Here is an 18,157-nt window from a genome sequence, read left to right on the forward strand (position 1 = left end):
GAAGGTTTTAGGTTTTAAGTCAGTATGAATCCCAGTAATTATGAATGCAATATTTGGATTTTCCACTGCTCTGCAGTCACCAACATCCCCCACCCCACCCCAAGGCGGGATATCCTTGCATTCACATCCTTATTAGTCCTCAAAACCACCTTCAGTTGCAATGTGTCTCCATGATGTTAAGCATTTTCTCAACTGGAGAGGATTAGACTCGTGATAAATGCCTGGAAGGGAACTCTTTTCTTTTGTCTTTTGATGCACTCCAGGTTCTGCTGGCAGATTGATTTCTTTTTATTTAATTTTCCTTCTTCCCCCTTCAAAGATCAGGTTGTTGTTGTTGTATTTGTATTGTATGGAAGGTCTTGGTGTGTCTGTGTGAGTGTTTTGTCTACTGTTAATCATCTTGTTTTTCTCCACTCGTCTCATGTATCTGTTTGGTTCCTCAATAAAAAAAACACTAAGTTGTTATTTTCTATCACACAGTAATGACTATAATGACTTGTTTTTTGACAATGTCACTGCGCACCAGTGGGTGGGGCACAGTGATATTAACCGGTAGGTGATGTTCAACCCTATTGTGTATAGATTGGGTTTACAGTTCCCTCTACATGCCGTTTCTTGTTTGTTGTGTTTGCAGGTTTGGTTCTCTCACTGCTGATGTCTTCACCCTGCTGTGTTAATGAGGAACATCCTGACCGCTGGCCGGTCTCTGGAGAGGCATTAGCTGCAGATTTTGCAGACCGCTGTATTGTACGGAGGCCTTGATACGCGTGTTGTTTTCCTACATGACTGCATGACTGATTCAGCTGTTAGCACTGAGCTGCTGCTGAGAGCGCAGCTCTAATAATCTCCTCCATACATGAGCTGATCCGCCTCTGACTGCCCAGACAAACTTGCTCACAACCAGACAGACACCTATCACTCCACTGAGGAGCCCTGGTCTTACACTGACCTTGCATTTTACTTTTTTATCCCATACCCAAAGTGTGGAGTGTGAAGTGTAAAGTATGGCGTGTAAAGTGTAAAGGATGGAGTGTAATGTGTAAAGTGTAGGGCGTAAAGTTGATCTGACCAGCTACTCATACTGAAGCTAATACACTTCACACATTACACTCCATACTTTACACTTCATGCTGCACACTTTACACTTCGCACTCACAAACACACTTTAGCTTCAGTATGAGCAGCTACTCAGACCAATTTTACACTTTACACATTACAATCCATACTTTACACTTCACACTAACAAACACATTTTAGCTTCAACATGAGAAGCTGTGTGTAATGTGTAAAGTTGGTGCGAGCAGCTTCTCATACTAAAGCTAAAGTGTGTTTGTGAGTGTGAAGTGTAAAGTGTAAAGTTGGTCTGAGCAGCTGCTCATACTGAAGCTATAGTGTGTTTGTGAGTGTGAAGTGTAAAGTATGGAGTGTAATTTGTAAAGTGTAAAGTTGGTTTAAGCAGCTGCTCATACTGAAGCTAAAGTGTGATTTTGAGTGTGGAGTGTGAAGTGTAAAGTATGGAGTGTGAAGTATGGAGTGTAATGTGTAAAGTGTAAAGTTGGTCTGAGCAGATGTTCAAATTGAAGCTAAAGTATGTTTGTGAGTGTGAAGTGTAAAGTATGGAGTGTAAAGTGTAAAGTACAGGGCGTAATGTGTAAAGTGTAAAGTTGGTCTGAGCAGCTGCTCATACTGGAGCTAAGGTGTGTTTTTGAGTGTGGAGCGTGTGACTAGTTTTAAGTACCCAGTTCAGTCCAGAACCAGCACAGACAGAACTTTTCTGGGCTCAGTTTTAGCCCTCAGATCTGAATCAGCCATGAGCTCATCTGGCAGGGCAGAGACTCCACCAGTCAGCCAGTCCAGTCTGTGGTCACTTTTCTTCTGTAATGAATACACTGCCATAGAGACTCTTTCTCTCTCTCTCTCTCTCTCTCTCTCTCGATCTCTTTCCCTCTCTCTCTCTCTCTCTCTCTCTCTCTCTCTCTCTCTCTCGCTCTTTCCCTCTCTCTCTCTCTCTCTCTTTACCTCTTTCTCTCGCTCTCTTTCACTCTTGCTCTCTAACTCACTCTCTCTCTCTCTCTTGCTCTCTCACTCACTCTCTCTCTCTCTCTCTCTCTCACTCTCTCTCTCACTCACTCAAATCCCAATTTCAAATGGGTGGTGGATCATCACTGCTGTGTCTATTCCACTCGTAGCAGCACAACACACACTAACACACCACCACCACATCAGTGTTACTGCAGTGGTGAGAATGACCCACCCAAATAGTACCTGCTCTGTGAGGGTCCATGGGGGTTCTGACCACTGAAGAACAGGGTAACAAAGTATCAGAGAAACAGATGGACTACAGTCTGTAACTGTACAACTACAAAGTGAAACTATACAGTAAGTGGAGCTGATAAAATGGACAGTGAATGTAGAAACAAGGAGGTGCTCATGATAAAATGCCCTATGAGTTGTATATTTATATATGTATAAATATGTATATGTATATGTATATATGTATATATATGTATATTAGCTATATATTCATGTGTATACACTAATAATTGTTCTCTCTCTCTCTCTCTCTCTCTTTCTCTCCCCCTCTCTCTCTATCACATAGGAAGTGTGTGTGCTCATACTCAGGAAGTGTGTATTTCCTCCTGTATTCAGTCTCTGGTTTGGGTCTGTTTTGGTCAGATGTTGGTCAGATGTGTGACTGTCCTTCAGCACCGCTCACTCAGCCCAAACCTGCGGGTCTGATCTGCAGCGTCAGCGTCGTCACGCCTCAGATCAGTTTCAGATCTTCTGAGATTTTGATCTGATATTGATGGAGATTTGCTGAGTTTCCTCTGACAGTGTGACTGACAGCAGTGTGGAACCATATTAGCTTAGAGTACTAAGTCATTATTTTGACAATAGACAGTAGGTAATAAATCAATATTTTGATTTAAGTCTTTGAAATAAGTCTTTGTTGTGATGATTAATATTTAGAGAAAATCATTATTTTTACATAGTATGTCATCGTTCCAATCTAGTAAATCAATATGTGGAGAAAGTGACTCATCATTTCAAGATATGAAGTCATTATTTTGAGATAAAAGGTCATTAATTCAGACCATTATACAGGACACTAAATCATTATTTTGAGAAGATATGTCATTATCTCGAGATGCTAAGTGAATATTTTTAGAAAATAAATCATTATATCAACATAGTAAGTCAATATTTTGAGGAAATCATTATTTACACAAAGAATGCAGTTTTCTGACATAATAATATGCCTAACCCAGTCCAGTATGTCAATATGACATTAATAAGTCATGAATTCAGAGCCAGTCATCATTTCAACATATAAAGTCATTATTATGACATTATTTATATGACAATAAATCATTATTTTGAGAAAATAAGTCATTATTTTGAGACACTAAGTCATTCATTTGACATATTAAGTCAACATTTCAAGAAAAAAAGTCATTATTTTGAGACACTAAGTCATTCATTTGACATATTAAGTCGACATTTCAAGAAAATAAGTCATTATTTCGAGATGTTCCATCAAGATTGAAAATTAAGTATTTATTTTGAGATAGTAAGTTGATATTTTGAGAAAATAAGTCATTTTTCTGACCAAGCCTGTTATTATTTGATACCAAACCATCATTCTGAGTAAATAAGTCATTATTTCGGGATGCCATGCCATTATTTTTGACACATTGAGTCAATATTTCAAAAAATGAGTCACTATGGCAACATAGTGAGTCAACACGTTGAGAAAAGGTCATTGTTTCAAGATTCTAAGGTCAATTTGTTGGGAATATAAGCCGGTATTGAGACCCAACCCGTTATTACGTGGCATTAAGTCGTTATAAAGTTAGTAAACCATTGTTTTGCAGGATGAGGTCATGGAGTGAGAGTGAGGGTGTGAGCTGTGAGTGAGACTCTGCTCATTAAAGCTCTCATTACTGGCTCAGTAAAGTGAATTGACACCCCCCATACCCACCTCCCCACCTCCTCCCCCCATCCTCCTGCCCACCTCCTGCCCACCTCCTCCCTCTCTTCCCTGTCACTCTCCAGCTTTAATGGCCACGTCTCAAAGGCAGTAGGGCTGCAGGAGCAGAGCTGTTGGAGGCTGTTCTAACGGCTGTGCCCGGAGTTGAGCGGAGTCCCAGCAGCGCTTCTCCTCGCTTTCTCAGCGCTTTGGTACGTTTTACAGCTCGTTCTCCGCCTCATATCTAGGGTTCTAAAGCGTAGTTGGGGTTCTAGCGCCTTTCCGCTGTTCTCGTTTAAGAAATCCACTGTGTGTGCTCGTTAGTTAAAGCTGAAGTGCCTTCTTTTTGGAATTTTCCGTTCCACCTTAAATGGCGCAGCAGGTACACGCTGTCGCCTGGGGCGCTACAATGGAACTGCTTCGCCATTTAAGGTGGAACGGAAAATTCCAAAAAGAAGCGGCGAGAATCAAAATACAAACCCCTTTTTCTCTTAAACCTTTCCACTTTTCTTGCATATAAACTCCGTTTGCAGCTCGAGGCGATTTATCTCTCTCTAAAAAGCGCTTTATATTCTAATCTAGTCACATTTCCACATTGATATGCTCCAAAGTGCCACTTTACCAGCACTTCCAGCGTCCCAAAGCAGGTGTAACTGAACCTGCTGCTGTTTTTCTGAGCCATTCTCGGTTTTCAGAGGTTCAGAAGCCTTCTTTGTGTCCAGCTGGCCTTTAGTGACCCTCCATACGGCCACTGCATTTCACTCAGAGCCTGCACTCTGTGTTTGTGTGGACGGATGTGTTTGCAGTGGAGGGTCTCATCTCGGTGTTGGTTATTCTGCTGGGCTGTTTGTGTGTGAAAGGCTCTGATAGTGAGTTGTTAATGTTGAAATTTAAACTCAGTGTTTAGCTTTTAACCAGGATGAGCTTTTGTACTTTGAGTTGTTTTTACTGCTTGTCTGTGCCAAAAAAGTGACAAAACTCACTTTTTGGCTTCGCTTTGGAGAAATATGCCATTGCTGATGCAGAACCAGTTCTAAAAAGGCAGAACTGGGTGTGTTGGGGCAAAACTATGCCTTATAGTTCTGTTTCTGCAGGGCTACAGGTGCTGTCATATCCAGAAATCTGTAACCATCCAAATGTTCTGCTTCTCTGAAATACAAATATGGGAAAAATATACGTTAAAGTATAATTTACACTAAAGATATGTGCGATAAATGCTGTGTAATGGAATTACAGTCATATCTAAACACATCATGTTATATTTTGAAACTTAAGTATTAAAGATAACACAAGATAAACATTCATATGTTTATCAACACAATTTCTGATGTCTATATTCACAGTGTGCAAATATTTTTGAGTGACAGGAGCCAATTTTAAGTATTTGCATGTTGTCGGAACAAAACCTTGTATCTCCGAAAAGTTAACTTTACAGGAGAAGGAAAAAACCTACTCTATTGTTAGTGGAAGTCAATGGAAACAGACGCATTTCCAAGTCATTTTGGGCTGTTTGTTTTGGTCCCTTCATCATGGAATTTTGACACAATGTAAAGAACAACAAGCATTTTCAAATTATGTCAAAAACTGAAAAATGACAAAAATGGAGATATGAGGTTTTGTTCCGACACCAGCGATATATTCTGGATCCATATTTCAGGAATGTACTTGTGGATGTGGAGTAGTGGAGGCATAGTTACTGGTTAAATCTAAATGGCACCGATTTTGTTCCATAAGCAATTATCTTCAGTCATCGTTAATCCCTTATGGCTATTGATTGTACATTGTTTATTTCAGGCGTGGAATTTCAGGACACATTCTGATTCTCTGCTGTTTAGCCGAAGCTCAGATTCTGCAGGATCAATAAACACAAGTGTTTCACTGCTGCTGGGACAAAACCTCAGATTTCCGTTTTTCAGGTTTTGACATCATTTGATAAAGCCTGTTGTTCTTTACATTGTATGTGAATTTCATGATGAATGGACCAACAGAAACGGCCCAAAACGACTTAGGAAAACATCTGGTTTCATTGACATCCATTAAAAGTGATGTGTGTTTTTTCCTTCTCCTGTGAAGTTTCCAGTTTGGAGATACAAAGTTTTGTTACGACAACTGTGATATGAAGCTGTGTTTACAGTAACACGTGTGCAGGATATGATGTGATAAACTTCCCGAAACTGTTCTAAACGCCGTAGAAGAGCTTGATTTTGTGCTTGTAGGTCTCAGCACCACTGAGAACCAAAAAACTCATTTCAAAACTACCAAATTTCAGTACTTAATCAGTACAATGACACCTTAGAGACGTCATAGCAACAAAAAGGGTTCTTCTACTGTGACAAGCTTGACATCATAACAATAGTAGAACCCATTTCACTGTGCAGAGAACCGTTTGAGCATGGACAGCATTCTTTGAAGGTTTATGGTTACATACAGAGCCATTTTCTTCTCTGAAGAACCCTGAAGGAGTGTGTTTTTAGAGGGTGGATGTGTTTTATCACTCATATGAAGTGATTGTATTAAAAAGACGTGTCACTGTGTTGGCAGGTATTGATATATTGACTCGATGTAAGATGGTTTTACCTGACCGGTTTTGTGGTGTATTATCAATAGTAAGTCAGTGCTTATTGATTAGCCTGTACACAAAAAGTAAATCATTGAATAAAATGAATTCAGTTATGCCACACATTTCCATCCAGTCACGCAGAGCAAAGTCGGTATACATGGACTTTATTACATCAGCAGAACATTTAACTGTCGACGGCACAAAATCGAAACGTGCAGTTTATTTTTAGATAAAGTTTTATTAGAATGGAAACCTCTTTGGCTCAAAATAAATAAATAAGTTTTATAAATAAGTTTTCATCTGTTGAAATGCACATTTATTTATTTCCCAGCAGTTTTATTTAAACCACTTACTTAAAGACCACACAGTTAATTATTTAATTATTTAATGTAAGTCCAGAAACTGTTTGTATTTACACTTTCAGTAATGTTCAGTAAAAAAGCAGGCTTATCACAATAATATCAAAGTAATATCACATTATTATCACATTAATATCACAGTAATATCACATTATTATCACATTACTATCACATTATTATCACATTGTTATCCCATTATAATATTAATATCACAGTATTATCACATTAATATCACATTAGTATCACATCATTATCACGTTATCATCACATTAATATCACATTACTATCACATTAATATCACAGTAATATCACATTAGTATCACATTATCATCACATTATTATCACATTATCACATTGTTATCACATTATAATATTAATATCACAGTATTTATCACATTACTATCACATCATTATCACATCATCACATTATTATCACATTACTATCACATTAGTATCACATCATTATCACATTATCATCACATTAATATCACAGTAATATCACATTAGTATCACATCATTATCACATTATTATCACATTAATATTTAGTCACTACATTGTGCAGAGCAGACTTAGTTAAGAAGTTCTCAGGGTGTCCTTAAGGAATCAGAGCTGATTTGACTAACAGAAACAAAGCAGCCCATGAGGTGGAACATCCAGTGTTCTGTTATCTGTGAGCACAGGCTAAAGGCTGAATAAGACAGGAGCAGCGGAGCTTCGTATGATCGACACTAACGTATGAACTCATATTGTAGTATATGAAGATGAAGATATTCATGTATTTGTTATGAAGCTGTATCAAACTGCTGCAGGCTCACGGCTGGTACGTTAGCTTGTGTCTGGGGTAAAGATGGGCGATGTGGCGAAATATCTCATGATACTTCAGGAAGTTTTCTTATGATTTGAAATGTGTCACAACAGACGTGGCGTCAGGTTTGATAAAGACTGTCAGAAACAGTCTTTCAGTTGGTGTTCAGCATTTCACTCAGAGCTGCACTAAACCCACTTCAGCTCTCTTTAATATTCATGACATGCTGAAAAAGTGATGTCATTCATCAGGATAATAATAAATATTGTCATATTGTCCAGCTTCTCGTGTCAGATTGGGACACTGTAGAGCAGCTTTTGTTGGAAATATTCGTGTTTTTCAGTTAGTAGTTTTGCTGTTTGGAAGTTTTGTGAATTGAAAAATGGTTAAAATGCCTTAACTTTTATTTTTAGATTCTTTATTGATCCTGAAGGGATGAAGCTGGCTCACATTGTTTACATTATAAGATCTCCACACTGACTGGCTGAAACCATCCCAGTTAGTTAAGCTGACCACTGGACTGAAAAACGTCCCATTCCATTATTCTCTGGTCTACGGTTTTACACCAGATAGCGCTGCTCTGTGGTTCTGGGAGAGGTTCTGTGTAATAACTGGAGCTGAGCTGTGAGTCTGCAGACTGACTAACAGACAGACAGGAGTACTCCGGGGACGAGGGGGAGTCGTCCTGGCCCGCCTCTGAGGCTGAAATAAGGGAGTGATGCGGAAACGCCGCCCAGCATATTTATTAACGCAGCCTTTAGACCTCAGACGGGCTTTTATCTTCTTTATCAGACTGATTTGCATATTTGATTGAGAGGATGAAACCAGGAGGAGAACTCATTAACTCAGACCAGAACCCGTGAAAAAGGTGCTTTTTCAAGGGTTTCTTAGTAAAGGCAGTGCATTTATTTGGATTCTTGGTTCTATTTAGAACCGTTTTTGTGAGAATGTTTTGCGCAGGGTTCTGCATAGCAAGGAAAAAAGGTTCTGCTGTTGTGATGATGTCAAGCTTGCATGGGACCCTTTCTTCCCTTTTAAAGCAGTATAAGGAACCCACTGTAATGACGCTGAAACAGGTGTTCTTTGTTCTCTGTTTTCATATGAGTTAGTCCAGCTGCAGAATTCTGAGTCTGTCATTTGTGGTTCTAGGTAATGCACGGAATAACACAGCACAGCAGACCATCATCAGCTTCTCAGCATCTTACAGACTGAGAGAGGATCTGTGATGGTTCTCAAATGAAAGAGTGCTGTTTTTAGAACATATGGTTCTAAATAGAACCATTGCTTTTACTAAAGAACCCTTGAAGAGCCAACTTTTTTACATATACAACACATTCTCCATCTATCTGAAGAACTTGGGAGCTACTGCATTAAACAATTGACCACCCATAGAAACCAATTTAAATGTAGGAACATGAAGGAGGCCTAGATTTTGTGATCTCAAAGTACTGGATGGGACATATAGATGAAGAAGCTCTGCCAAGTATTGGGGAGCCAGGCTGTGCAGAGCTTTATATGTTATAAGGAGAACTTTGTACTGAATATGGAATGGAATGGGCAACCAATGAAGACTCTGAAGGACAGGGGTGATGTGGTCATTATTTTTTGAAAAGGTGACGATCCTAGCAGCAGCATTTTGAACATACTGTAACCTAGTGAGGGTTTTGACAGGGAGGCCAGAAAAGAGAACCGTGTAGTCGTCCAGCCGTGACGTCACTGACGCATGCACAAGCGTTTCTACATCGGCTTGGCTGAGAAATGATCGGAGATGAGAAATATTGCGAAGATGGAAAAACGCTGTCTTAACAACGGAGTTGATGTGGATGTCAAAAGAGAGTGTAGGATCAAAGATACCTCTGAGGTTGTGGATGTGGGGAGAAGGTGTTACTAGAATCCCATCGATATTGATTCCAAGGACAGATGAGCTAGATATAAGTGACTTAGAGCCAATTAAAAGCAACTCAGTTTTGCTGGCATTCAGTTTTAAAAAGTTCAAACTCATCCATGGATACAGTCAGATAGAGCAGGTGGTGGTGTAGTCTGAACAGGGCTAATGCTAACATAGATCTGAGTGTCGTCTGTGTAACAATGAAAACTTAAACCATGAAGGCGTATTATTTGCCCAAGTGGCAGTATGTAAATAGTGAAGAGCAATGGACCTAAAACTGAGCCCTGTGGAACACCCTTAGTCGCAGATACCATAGAAGATTTATTGTTCTGAATAGCTACAAATTGATGTCTGTCACTGAGAAAACAGTATTGTTTACAAATATTACTGTTGAAATATTTCATTTTTAAATGATAGAAGCTTCCGGTCTTTACATACATAACAATGTGCTTTTATTCCAGCTGAACACGAAGCTCAATTAAAGTCCTTCCCAACCCAGAAGTCAAATGGACGCACCCAGAGGTGATGAGTCGCTGAGCGGTGGAGCGACGTGTGGAGCTTAAACCATATTTACTGACCGTTAAACAGTAGAAAGGAAAGCACATGCTGTCGGACACTGAGTACACGAGGCGTAACAGGATGGCATCAGTGCGCAGACATAAACGCTCGGATTTCAGATTCAGTGCCTCTGCTCAACTTCAGGTTTCTGTGTTTATTTATTTATACAGCACAGTTCATTCACAAAGGCAACTCAACGTGCTTCACACTAATAAAAGAGAAATAATACAGACGTAGAAACAGTACACACTTGATCAGATTAGATCAGAGGAGATAACACATGATTCAGGTAAGAGGGTGAAGACTGTGGTGATGGAGTGAAGTGTGAGGAGTGAGGTGAAAAGGGTTAAGTCTGGATTTAAGAACATCTAGTTTTGGGGCGTAGAAGCTAAAAGCTGCTCGTCCATGTAAGGTGTTCACCCTGGGGACGGCTGAGTGGTTTCTGATGACCTTTGAGTTCTACTGGGCCTTTGTTGACTTCAGAGAAACAGGATGATCCTAAACCATTTAGCGGTTTATAGACGTGTAATAACATTGTGTGCTCAGCTCTGTAAGACACCGGAAGCTGGAGAAGACGTTTGAGCTCTGGGTTAAACCGTTTGGAGGAAAGAAAGTTTCTAAGCTGTTCTTTCTGCTGATGTAAACACACTCAGGCCAGGCTGCTCTCAGAACTGCACTTGTGTATAAAATACTGAAGATTTACATAAATATGTCACCAATTATGACACATAGCTGCAGATAGTCGTGTCATCATAGTGGTTGTTTATACAGTGACATTTTAACCTTCCAGTGGTTTCCACACTCTGATCTGCAGAAGATGTGTTTGGTGCCACCTGCTGGTCACGCAGCCTCTTTCTGAATTTGTCTGGATGCAGTTTTTTTCAGTAAATGTGTGTATTTTAATATGAAAAAGAGAAAAACATGCTGCTCTATGAGATTTACAGTATAATATTCATATGTTTAAAAGGTCTGAATGAAAATATAAGAATACTGCAGGGTGATTCCACCATTCAGCTACCGCTGATATTACTTTAAAGGGGACATCCACCCATTTTCCAAAATCCACCCCCTCATAATTCAGTGTTTAAGGTGTTTTAGTGTGAAATGGTTCACTGTACAGTGTCCAAACTGCACCCTATTCACTATGTAGTGCACTATTGTGGGTCCTGGCATTTTGTAGTGGTGTCCAATCAAACAGTTGCTCAAACAATCCCACAATGCACTGCAAAAAGTAGTGTACAAGCGATGTACCCCAGGGAACAGGGGATACCCAAAATGCACTGCGTCATTTGTAAGTAATGAGCAAACCTGTATGAAGTCTGACATTGTTTATTATTATTTTCCTGTCACGGTTCTCATGGTTCTTTCTGTGGTGATCTAGATATTTGGATGTAGGATGAACAGATTAGACAGACAGACTCAGACTCTTTACAGTGGTGGTGATGGGAACCAGGGGTCGCCCTGACTACAACACAGATATAGACAGTTTATTTACCATCCAGAACCACCAGAGAACCTACACGAGTCTTCTGAGTTTATATGGAATGTTGATGGAAAATAGTGGAAAATCTGGAATAATAAGTTTTCTTTGGGGACTATTTTGCCGCACAGCGCCCTGCATGTCTCCCTCCACCATGAATAGAGTTTAAGTTCTCTAAACTAAACATAAAACAGCGTCTCAGTCATCAGGCAGTGAATTCAGAACCATTTCATGTAGGAACTTTCTGTGAGGAGCTTTTAGAGGTGGACGTCTGGTTCCTATCACCACCACTGTGACTCTGTTTACGCCTTAACTGTGTATGTAAAGGTTTAAGACATTTTACATGTGAGTAGTGTGTCCTTCACAACATGCTGTGTTCTTGTTTCAGCTAAAATCATTTAAACAGTAATAAAACCTTTCAGCACTTGGAATAACTGCACTCTACCATCAGAGATAATCATCATAATCAATCAAATCTCAGGCTTATCACATACTAAGACTTATTATTCAGTAAGTACAGGGACTTCAGTGCAGACTGGCTGAGCTGTTCTTATGTGATAGCAGTGTGGATTAAAACTTGGGGCTTGCTGGTGACAGTCATTTATAAGTGGTAGGTTGATGTAAACGCTGTAAACTCGGTACAGATCTATGCTGTTGAACAGATGAGCTTCCCGACATAAATACATCAAAATAAACAGTAAACAACATAAACATATAACAGCATAAACAGGTTCAAACACTGACATGTTTTCTTTAGCGTTTCATTTTAGACCAAAAGGGGAAAAACCTTCTCAGCCTCAGACGGCAGAACCTAGCTGCTGCACCAAAGTGGAACGGAAGATTCCAGTTAGAGGCCCAGTTTCAGCCCCGGACACTCTTACAATGACGGTTCTGAAAGACAGTGGTTCCATATAGAACCATGAACACTTAAAGAGCCATTTAAAGGGTTCTCTGCATGGTGAAATGGTTCTTCAGATTGATGGAGAATGTGTTATATATGGTTCTATATGGCACCAAAGAGGGTTCTTTTATTGTTACGTTGTCAAATTTGTATACAATAATAGAACCCTTTGTGGTGCTATATAGAACCAATTATAACGCATTTCCATCAGTCTGAGGAATCTTTTTAAGAGTGCACTAAACGTGTAAATAAATAAGACATATTTCTGTCCGTGATGCTTGTGTAAAGTTTCACAGCAAACTTTAGTCACTGTCCCTGTTGAGCCGTTCTGCCGGTCAGTGCTAACCTGTGTGATTGTGTGTGTGTGCAGGTAGAATGCTGCGTTACCGTGTGCCCACGCCTGCCGTGGTGACCCTGCTGCTTCTGCAGGTCATTGCCATGGTGCTGTTTGTGAGCTGGTACGGCCGCATCGGGCAGCAGGACTCGCCCCCATCTCAGAGGAAGGTGCATGTTCTCCTGCTGTCGTCATGGCGATCAGGCTCCTCCTTCCTGGGCCAGGTGTTCAGCCAGCACCCCTCGGTTTTTTACCTGATGGAGCCGGCGTGGCACGTGTGGACTGTTCTGCGGCGGCCTGGCGCGCGTGGGCTGCGGATGGCGGTCAGAGATCTGGTGCGCAGCGTATTTCACTGTGACCTCTCCGTGATGGACGCCTACATGCCCCCCAACTACAACGTTTCTCAGGTCAGTAGCTATGTGTCCCTCAGCTCTCAGCACAAAGTGATGTTCACAATTTTATTTCCATCAAACTTGAAGCTTGAAGCCTGCGAGAGACTTGAGTTGCATAATGTAAAGTGTCCTGCAACTCGTTTGAGACTCAGCCACAACAACTGCAGTCAAAATTCTGTGAACGACATCATTTCTAACAGCTGATTTCGGCGGATCACTGAACAAGAAAATAAAACAGAAATAAAACAGGTTTATTGGATGCTTAAAAATTCTAATTCGGCTTGTTGGTGGTTTTTCATTTTGCCCATTTTTTAAGCCATGATAGCAAATATCTCTGTAACAGCTAAGAGCTGTTTACATGGCTGCTTCCCGCAGTCTTTATCCTCCTTTAGCTGCTGATATCAAGATCCACCTAGATGATTCATGTTCTCTCTTGACACCCTGATATTTGGGGAGCTCAGATTAATTCCCACAGAAGAGAAGACAGAGGCTTGACACTGTAACAACAGAAGAACCTGTTTAGTCAAAGATAGAACCATTTTCAACAAGGTTCTATATAGACAACATATTCTTCATCAACCTGAAGATCCTTTTCATGACCCTTTAATCGTGCAAATCATGGTTCTGTATAGTATCGCTGTCTTTTTTAGGGTGCAACACATCAACAGTGTTGATAACAGACAATACAGTAAAAGTCACTGCTCTGGTGATTTGATTATTGCGCTCTTTCTAATTGCAATTTGCAATTTAATAAAAACTGATAAATTTTTCAGCCCTAAACCTAAATAACAGGAAGCTTGTGTTTATTTTTATTATTATTTATTTTATAGTATTGTAGCATTTTCCGCTATTAAAGGAGGCACAGCTGACACATGAGTGGTTGTTAGGAGCTGTAGTTTTTAGAACCACAGCCATGCCATACAATACAGAGTTTGGTGTATCAGTTCACCCTGAGCCTTGCTTTGTCTTCTCCCTCTGCCGTCAGAGACAGACTGACCAACACCAAAGTCTTTTAATTCAGCAGCCATCTATGCAACACCGCCCGGCAGTTATTTCCAGCCATACAAGACCAGACTCCTCTCTCTGAATGAGGAGAGACCAAAATACTCCAGACTGAAGGATGAATTGACCGTTTAAAACACATATTTGAAATCACTGATAAAATCTGACAAAAATGTCATAAATAATTTGCAGCGTTTGGCTCAATAATATATAAAAAACATGATATTTTGGGTTGTTCTGGTTGCTGGGCTTGCACAGATCTCAGCGAAGAGGAGGGCTTTCCCCAATTGTGGTGTAACCAGTGAGCTGATTGACTCTTATTATTGAAAGACGGGACTTTCTCCGCAAAACGGATGTGTTATGAGCTTTACCGCTCATATTTCAACCAGTGACCATCTCTTCATTAATAACGTCTCTGCTAGAACTATCTAATCTAATCTAACAGAACACAGCCGGCGTGCTAGCCCTGCCTTCAAAATAAGAGTCCTTTTAGAACAACCCAGAAAATAAATGCTGCAGCACTAATACTCCAAACCTGTCTTGCAAAACCTTTTGAACGCACTGCTGTATGATTATTCCTCTGTCCGACCTGCTCTGTGACAGACACCGTTTCTGTGCCATGTGGAGCTCTTTCCATTCAGAGCGTCTGCTTGTCTCTCTGTAAGAGCTGAAAAGTGAAAGTATTTCCTTTTAAAATTCCTGCTACTGCTTGCTGTTTGGGTTTGTCTGTGTTTTGGAGGGAAGTGTGTGTCATGGCACTAAATTTGTGTGTAAATGCTTTCACCACCTCCTAAAGCAACCAAAGGGTGTACGTTTTCACATTTCAGGCAACAACAAACAATTTTTCCATCATTCTATCCACAAAATGTTACTGATGATTTTTCCACAGCCCAGATCACCAGACATTAGAGGTGAAAAAAGCTATTTTGTTGAAAAAAGTGCTTCAAATGGACATGCAGCTGCAGTTGCAGTTCAGTACTGGGGATGTGCTGACCGGCAGAGGTTCACACTGTTCTCTACCCCAGAGATCAGGAACACCTGATCCAGACCAGTAAAGTAACTGAAGAAAATCAGATTGTGTCTGTAACTGTTTCAGTGGTTTTCTTGTTCTTGAGTAATCATATAATGGGGAAAATGTGATTCTGCCTCCAGGATTTGAGGGTGAATCCGCTAACTCTCTGCTCTTCTCTGTCTCAGGTGTTCATGTGGAGCCACAGCAGAGCGCTCTGCTCACCCCCAGCCTGCCCACTGACGCCGCGGGACCAGATCAGCGAGGAGCCGAAGTGTAAACTACATTGTGACACAATGGGGCTGCAGCGGGCTGAGGAGGCGTGTCACTCCTACAGCCACGTGGTGCTCAAGGAGGTGCGCTTCTTTGAGCTGGAATCCCTCTATCCGCTGCTGAGGGACCCCTCGCTGGACCTGAGGATCATCCACCTGGTGCGAGATCCCCGGGCTGTCATGAACTCACGAGACCAGGCTATAAAGGCTCTGGTGCAGGACAGTGCCCTGGTTCTGGAGCAGGAGGGCAACATGCCACCTGACGGCCAGCTGAGGGTGATGCAGGAAATCTGCCGCAGCCACGTGAGAATTCACGAGACCGGAAACCTGAAACCACCCGATTTCCTCAGAGGACGGTACAGGCTGGTCCGGTACGAGGACCTGGTCAGGGACCCGCTGACCGCGATCAAAAACATATACGACTTTGTGGGGCTGGAGATGACCGAGAACTTAGAAATGTGGATTTACCGCATTACGCATGGGACAGGCAAAGGAACCAGGAAAGATGCGTTTAAAATTACTTCACGGAACGCCGAGGACGTTTCCTTGGCCTGGAGAACTTCCTTACCGTACACCAAGGTCAAACAAATACAGGAGGTATGCAAAGGAGCCATGACCCTGCTGGGCTATCATCTAGTGGAGAGTGAAACAGAACAGAAGCAGCTGGATTTGGACCTGACGGCGCGGAGACAGCACCACCAGTTCACCTGGAAGGTTCCCTCAAAATCTACTGGCTCTGCTAAAGCAGGATAACGCTCGCCCAAACGGGATCAAACCTCTAAGGACAAATAGTCTCCAAAGTGGCCAGGAGACGCCTGTGAACACACTGTTACGAACAAGACTGGATTTTAGCCCTATTTTTATCAAATAAAAAAAAAAGAATGCAGATATATTTACACACACTCACACTCACTCACACACACTCACTCACACACACACACATGTATGGTTCAGCCCTCCTCTAACTCCTAACTGAATAAATATTTATTGAAAGTTAGTTTAACAGGCCCTCAGATTTTTGTTTGGGCAAAGTTGGATCATTTAGAGAGTTTAGGAATATCTGACGAATGTAAAATATGTAATTTATTTTTGAGCTCTTTTATTTTGAAGATCTTTTATTTTGAAGTCTGCTTTAGGAGCCAATGTGCCTCAGATCACCCCATATATTATAAAAAATGTTTCCAATTTACAGATTTGCTTAAAACTTTCAGGGCGTAATGTGACTGTGCTCATTAGACAGTGTGCAGAATTTCAGGCACATGTCTTCTTTAGTTTCTCAGATATGGAATCAGACATGGACTTCATTTTGCCTTCAAATGAATGATATAAAAAAGTAAAAAGGTACAAACTTTGACAGAAGATACAGACATCACTGTTTACCATTTTATACCTTATTGTAAATGTGGAGTTTGAATTTGAGTCACAAAGAATATGAAAATTGCAGACGTGCTACGTTGTGTACAAATACAGGCCTGTTATGACATTCAGATCTCCAGCGCGGGGCTGGAGATGAAGTGTGTTTTATAGCACACCATAAAATAACTGCAGCAGCTGGTTTATATGATCTAAACATCTTCTTCTAAACAGGGTTCTTTAGTAAAGACAGTGTTTCTGTATAGAACTGTGAACACTTAAAGAACCCTTTCCGTACCTAAATGGCTCTCTGCATGGTGAATAGTTCTTTAGATTGGTGGACAATGTGCTGTAGATGGTTCTATACAAATCCTTTCCTTTGGAAATTGTTCTATATAGCACAAAAGAGTTCTGCTATTGTTACAAGCTTGATATACAGAACCATTTACAACACATTCTCCATCAGTCTGAAGAACCGTTTCACCATGCAGAGAAACATTCAAGCATGCGAATTGTTCTTCGTGTGTTCATGGTTCTTCATAGAAGTATTGTCTTTAGAGAACCATCATTTTTTAGAGTGTATTAGGTACTAAAATTCCAGTTGTGATATCAAATCCATATTTGGTGCAGTTGTTTATTAAAACGTGCTGTTTCCAGTGGCGGCGATGACTTTATGATAGATGTGTGTAATGTGCCTTTGATTTGTAGCTGTTTAAAGATGCAGTTGTTTGAAATTTTGCTGGCTCATTAATCAGCTTGTATTATTTCATCACTAACATCTAATTGCCATCGGAATGTTGTGATATAAGTAATAAATACCAAAATCTGAATTATGTTTTGTGCTTCAGTGTTGAGATATTAGAGGTCCAAAGCTGTTTCAATAAACAAAAACACAGTTTGTTCTTCTACATTTTCAGGAAGCATCTGTATTTCCCCCATTTTTGTTGTTAAACACACCTTGACCCACTGGATAATGTCTGGAAATTGACATTTACATTTATGGCATTTTGCTGACGCTCTTATCCAGAGCGACTTACAACTTGATCATTTTACACAGGGGGGGCAAGGTGGTGTTAAGAGTCTTGCCCAAGGACTCTTATCGGTATAGTGTAGGGTGTTTACCCAGGTGGGGATTGAACCCCAGTCTACAGTGTAGAAGGCAAAGGTGTTAACCACTACACTAACCAACCAACAATGTGGCGCATTTATTACTCTTAGTTAAAAAAATGCACCAGGTAGAAAACAAGGCCACACCCACTTTTACAAAACCGCC

At 40.7% G+C, this 18,157-nt stretch overlaps 1 protein-coding gene across 1 annotated transcript; it reads left to right on the forward strand.

Moving 5' to 3' along the window:
• Nucleotides 1–4,046: 4,046 nt before the first annotated feature.
• Nucleotides 4,047–17,714, forward strand: chst6 (carbohydrate sulfotransferase 6). Its single transcript, XM_017717256.2, has 3 exons — nt 4,047–4,182; nt 12,893–13,263; nt 15,448–17,714. The coding sequence occupies exons 2-3, from the start codon at nt 12,898–12,900 to the stop codon at nt 16,282–16,284; spliced, it is 1,203 nt and encodes a 400-aa protein (XP_017572745.1). The 5' UTR covers nt 4,047–4,182; nt 12,893–12,897; the 3' UTR covers nt 16,285–17,714.
• Nucleotides 17,715–18,157: the final 443 nt, after the last annotated feature.

Source organism: Pygocentrus nattereri, chromosome 8, assembly GCF_015220715.1.
Source record: "Pygocentrus nattereri isolate fPygNat1 chromosome 8, fPygNat1.pri, whole genome shotgun sequence".
Taxonomy (NCBI): domain Eukaryota; kingdom Metazoa; phylum Chordata; class Actinopteri; order Characiformes; family Serrasalmidae; genus Pygocentrus; species Pygocentrus nattereri.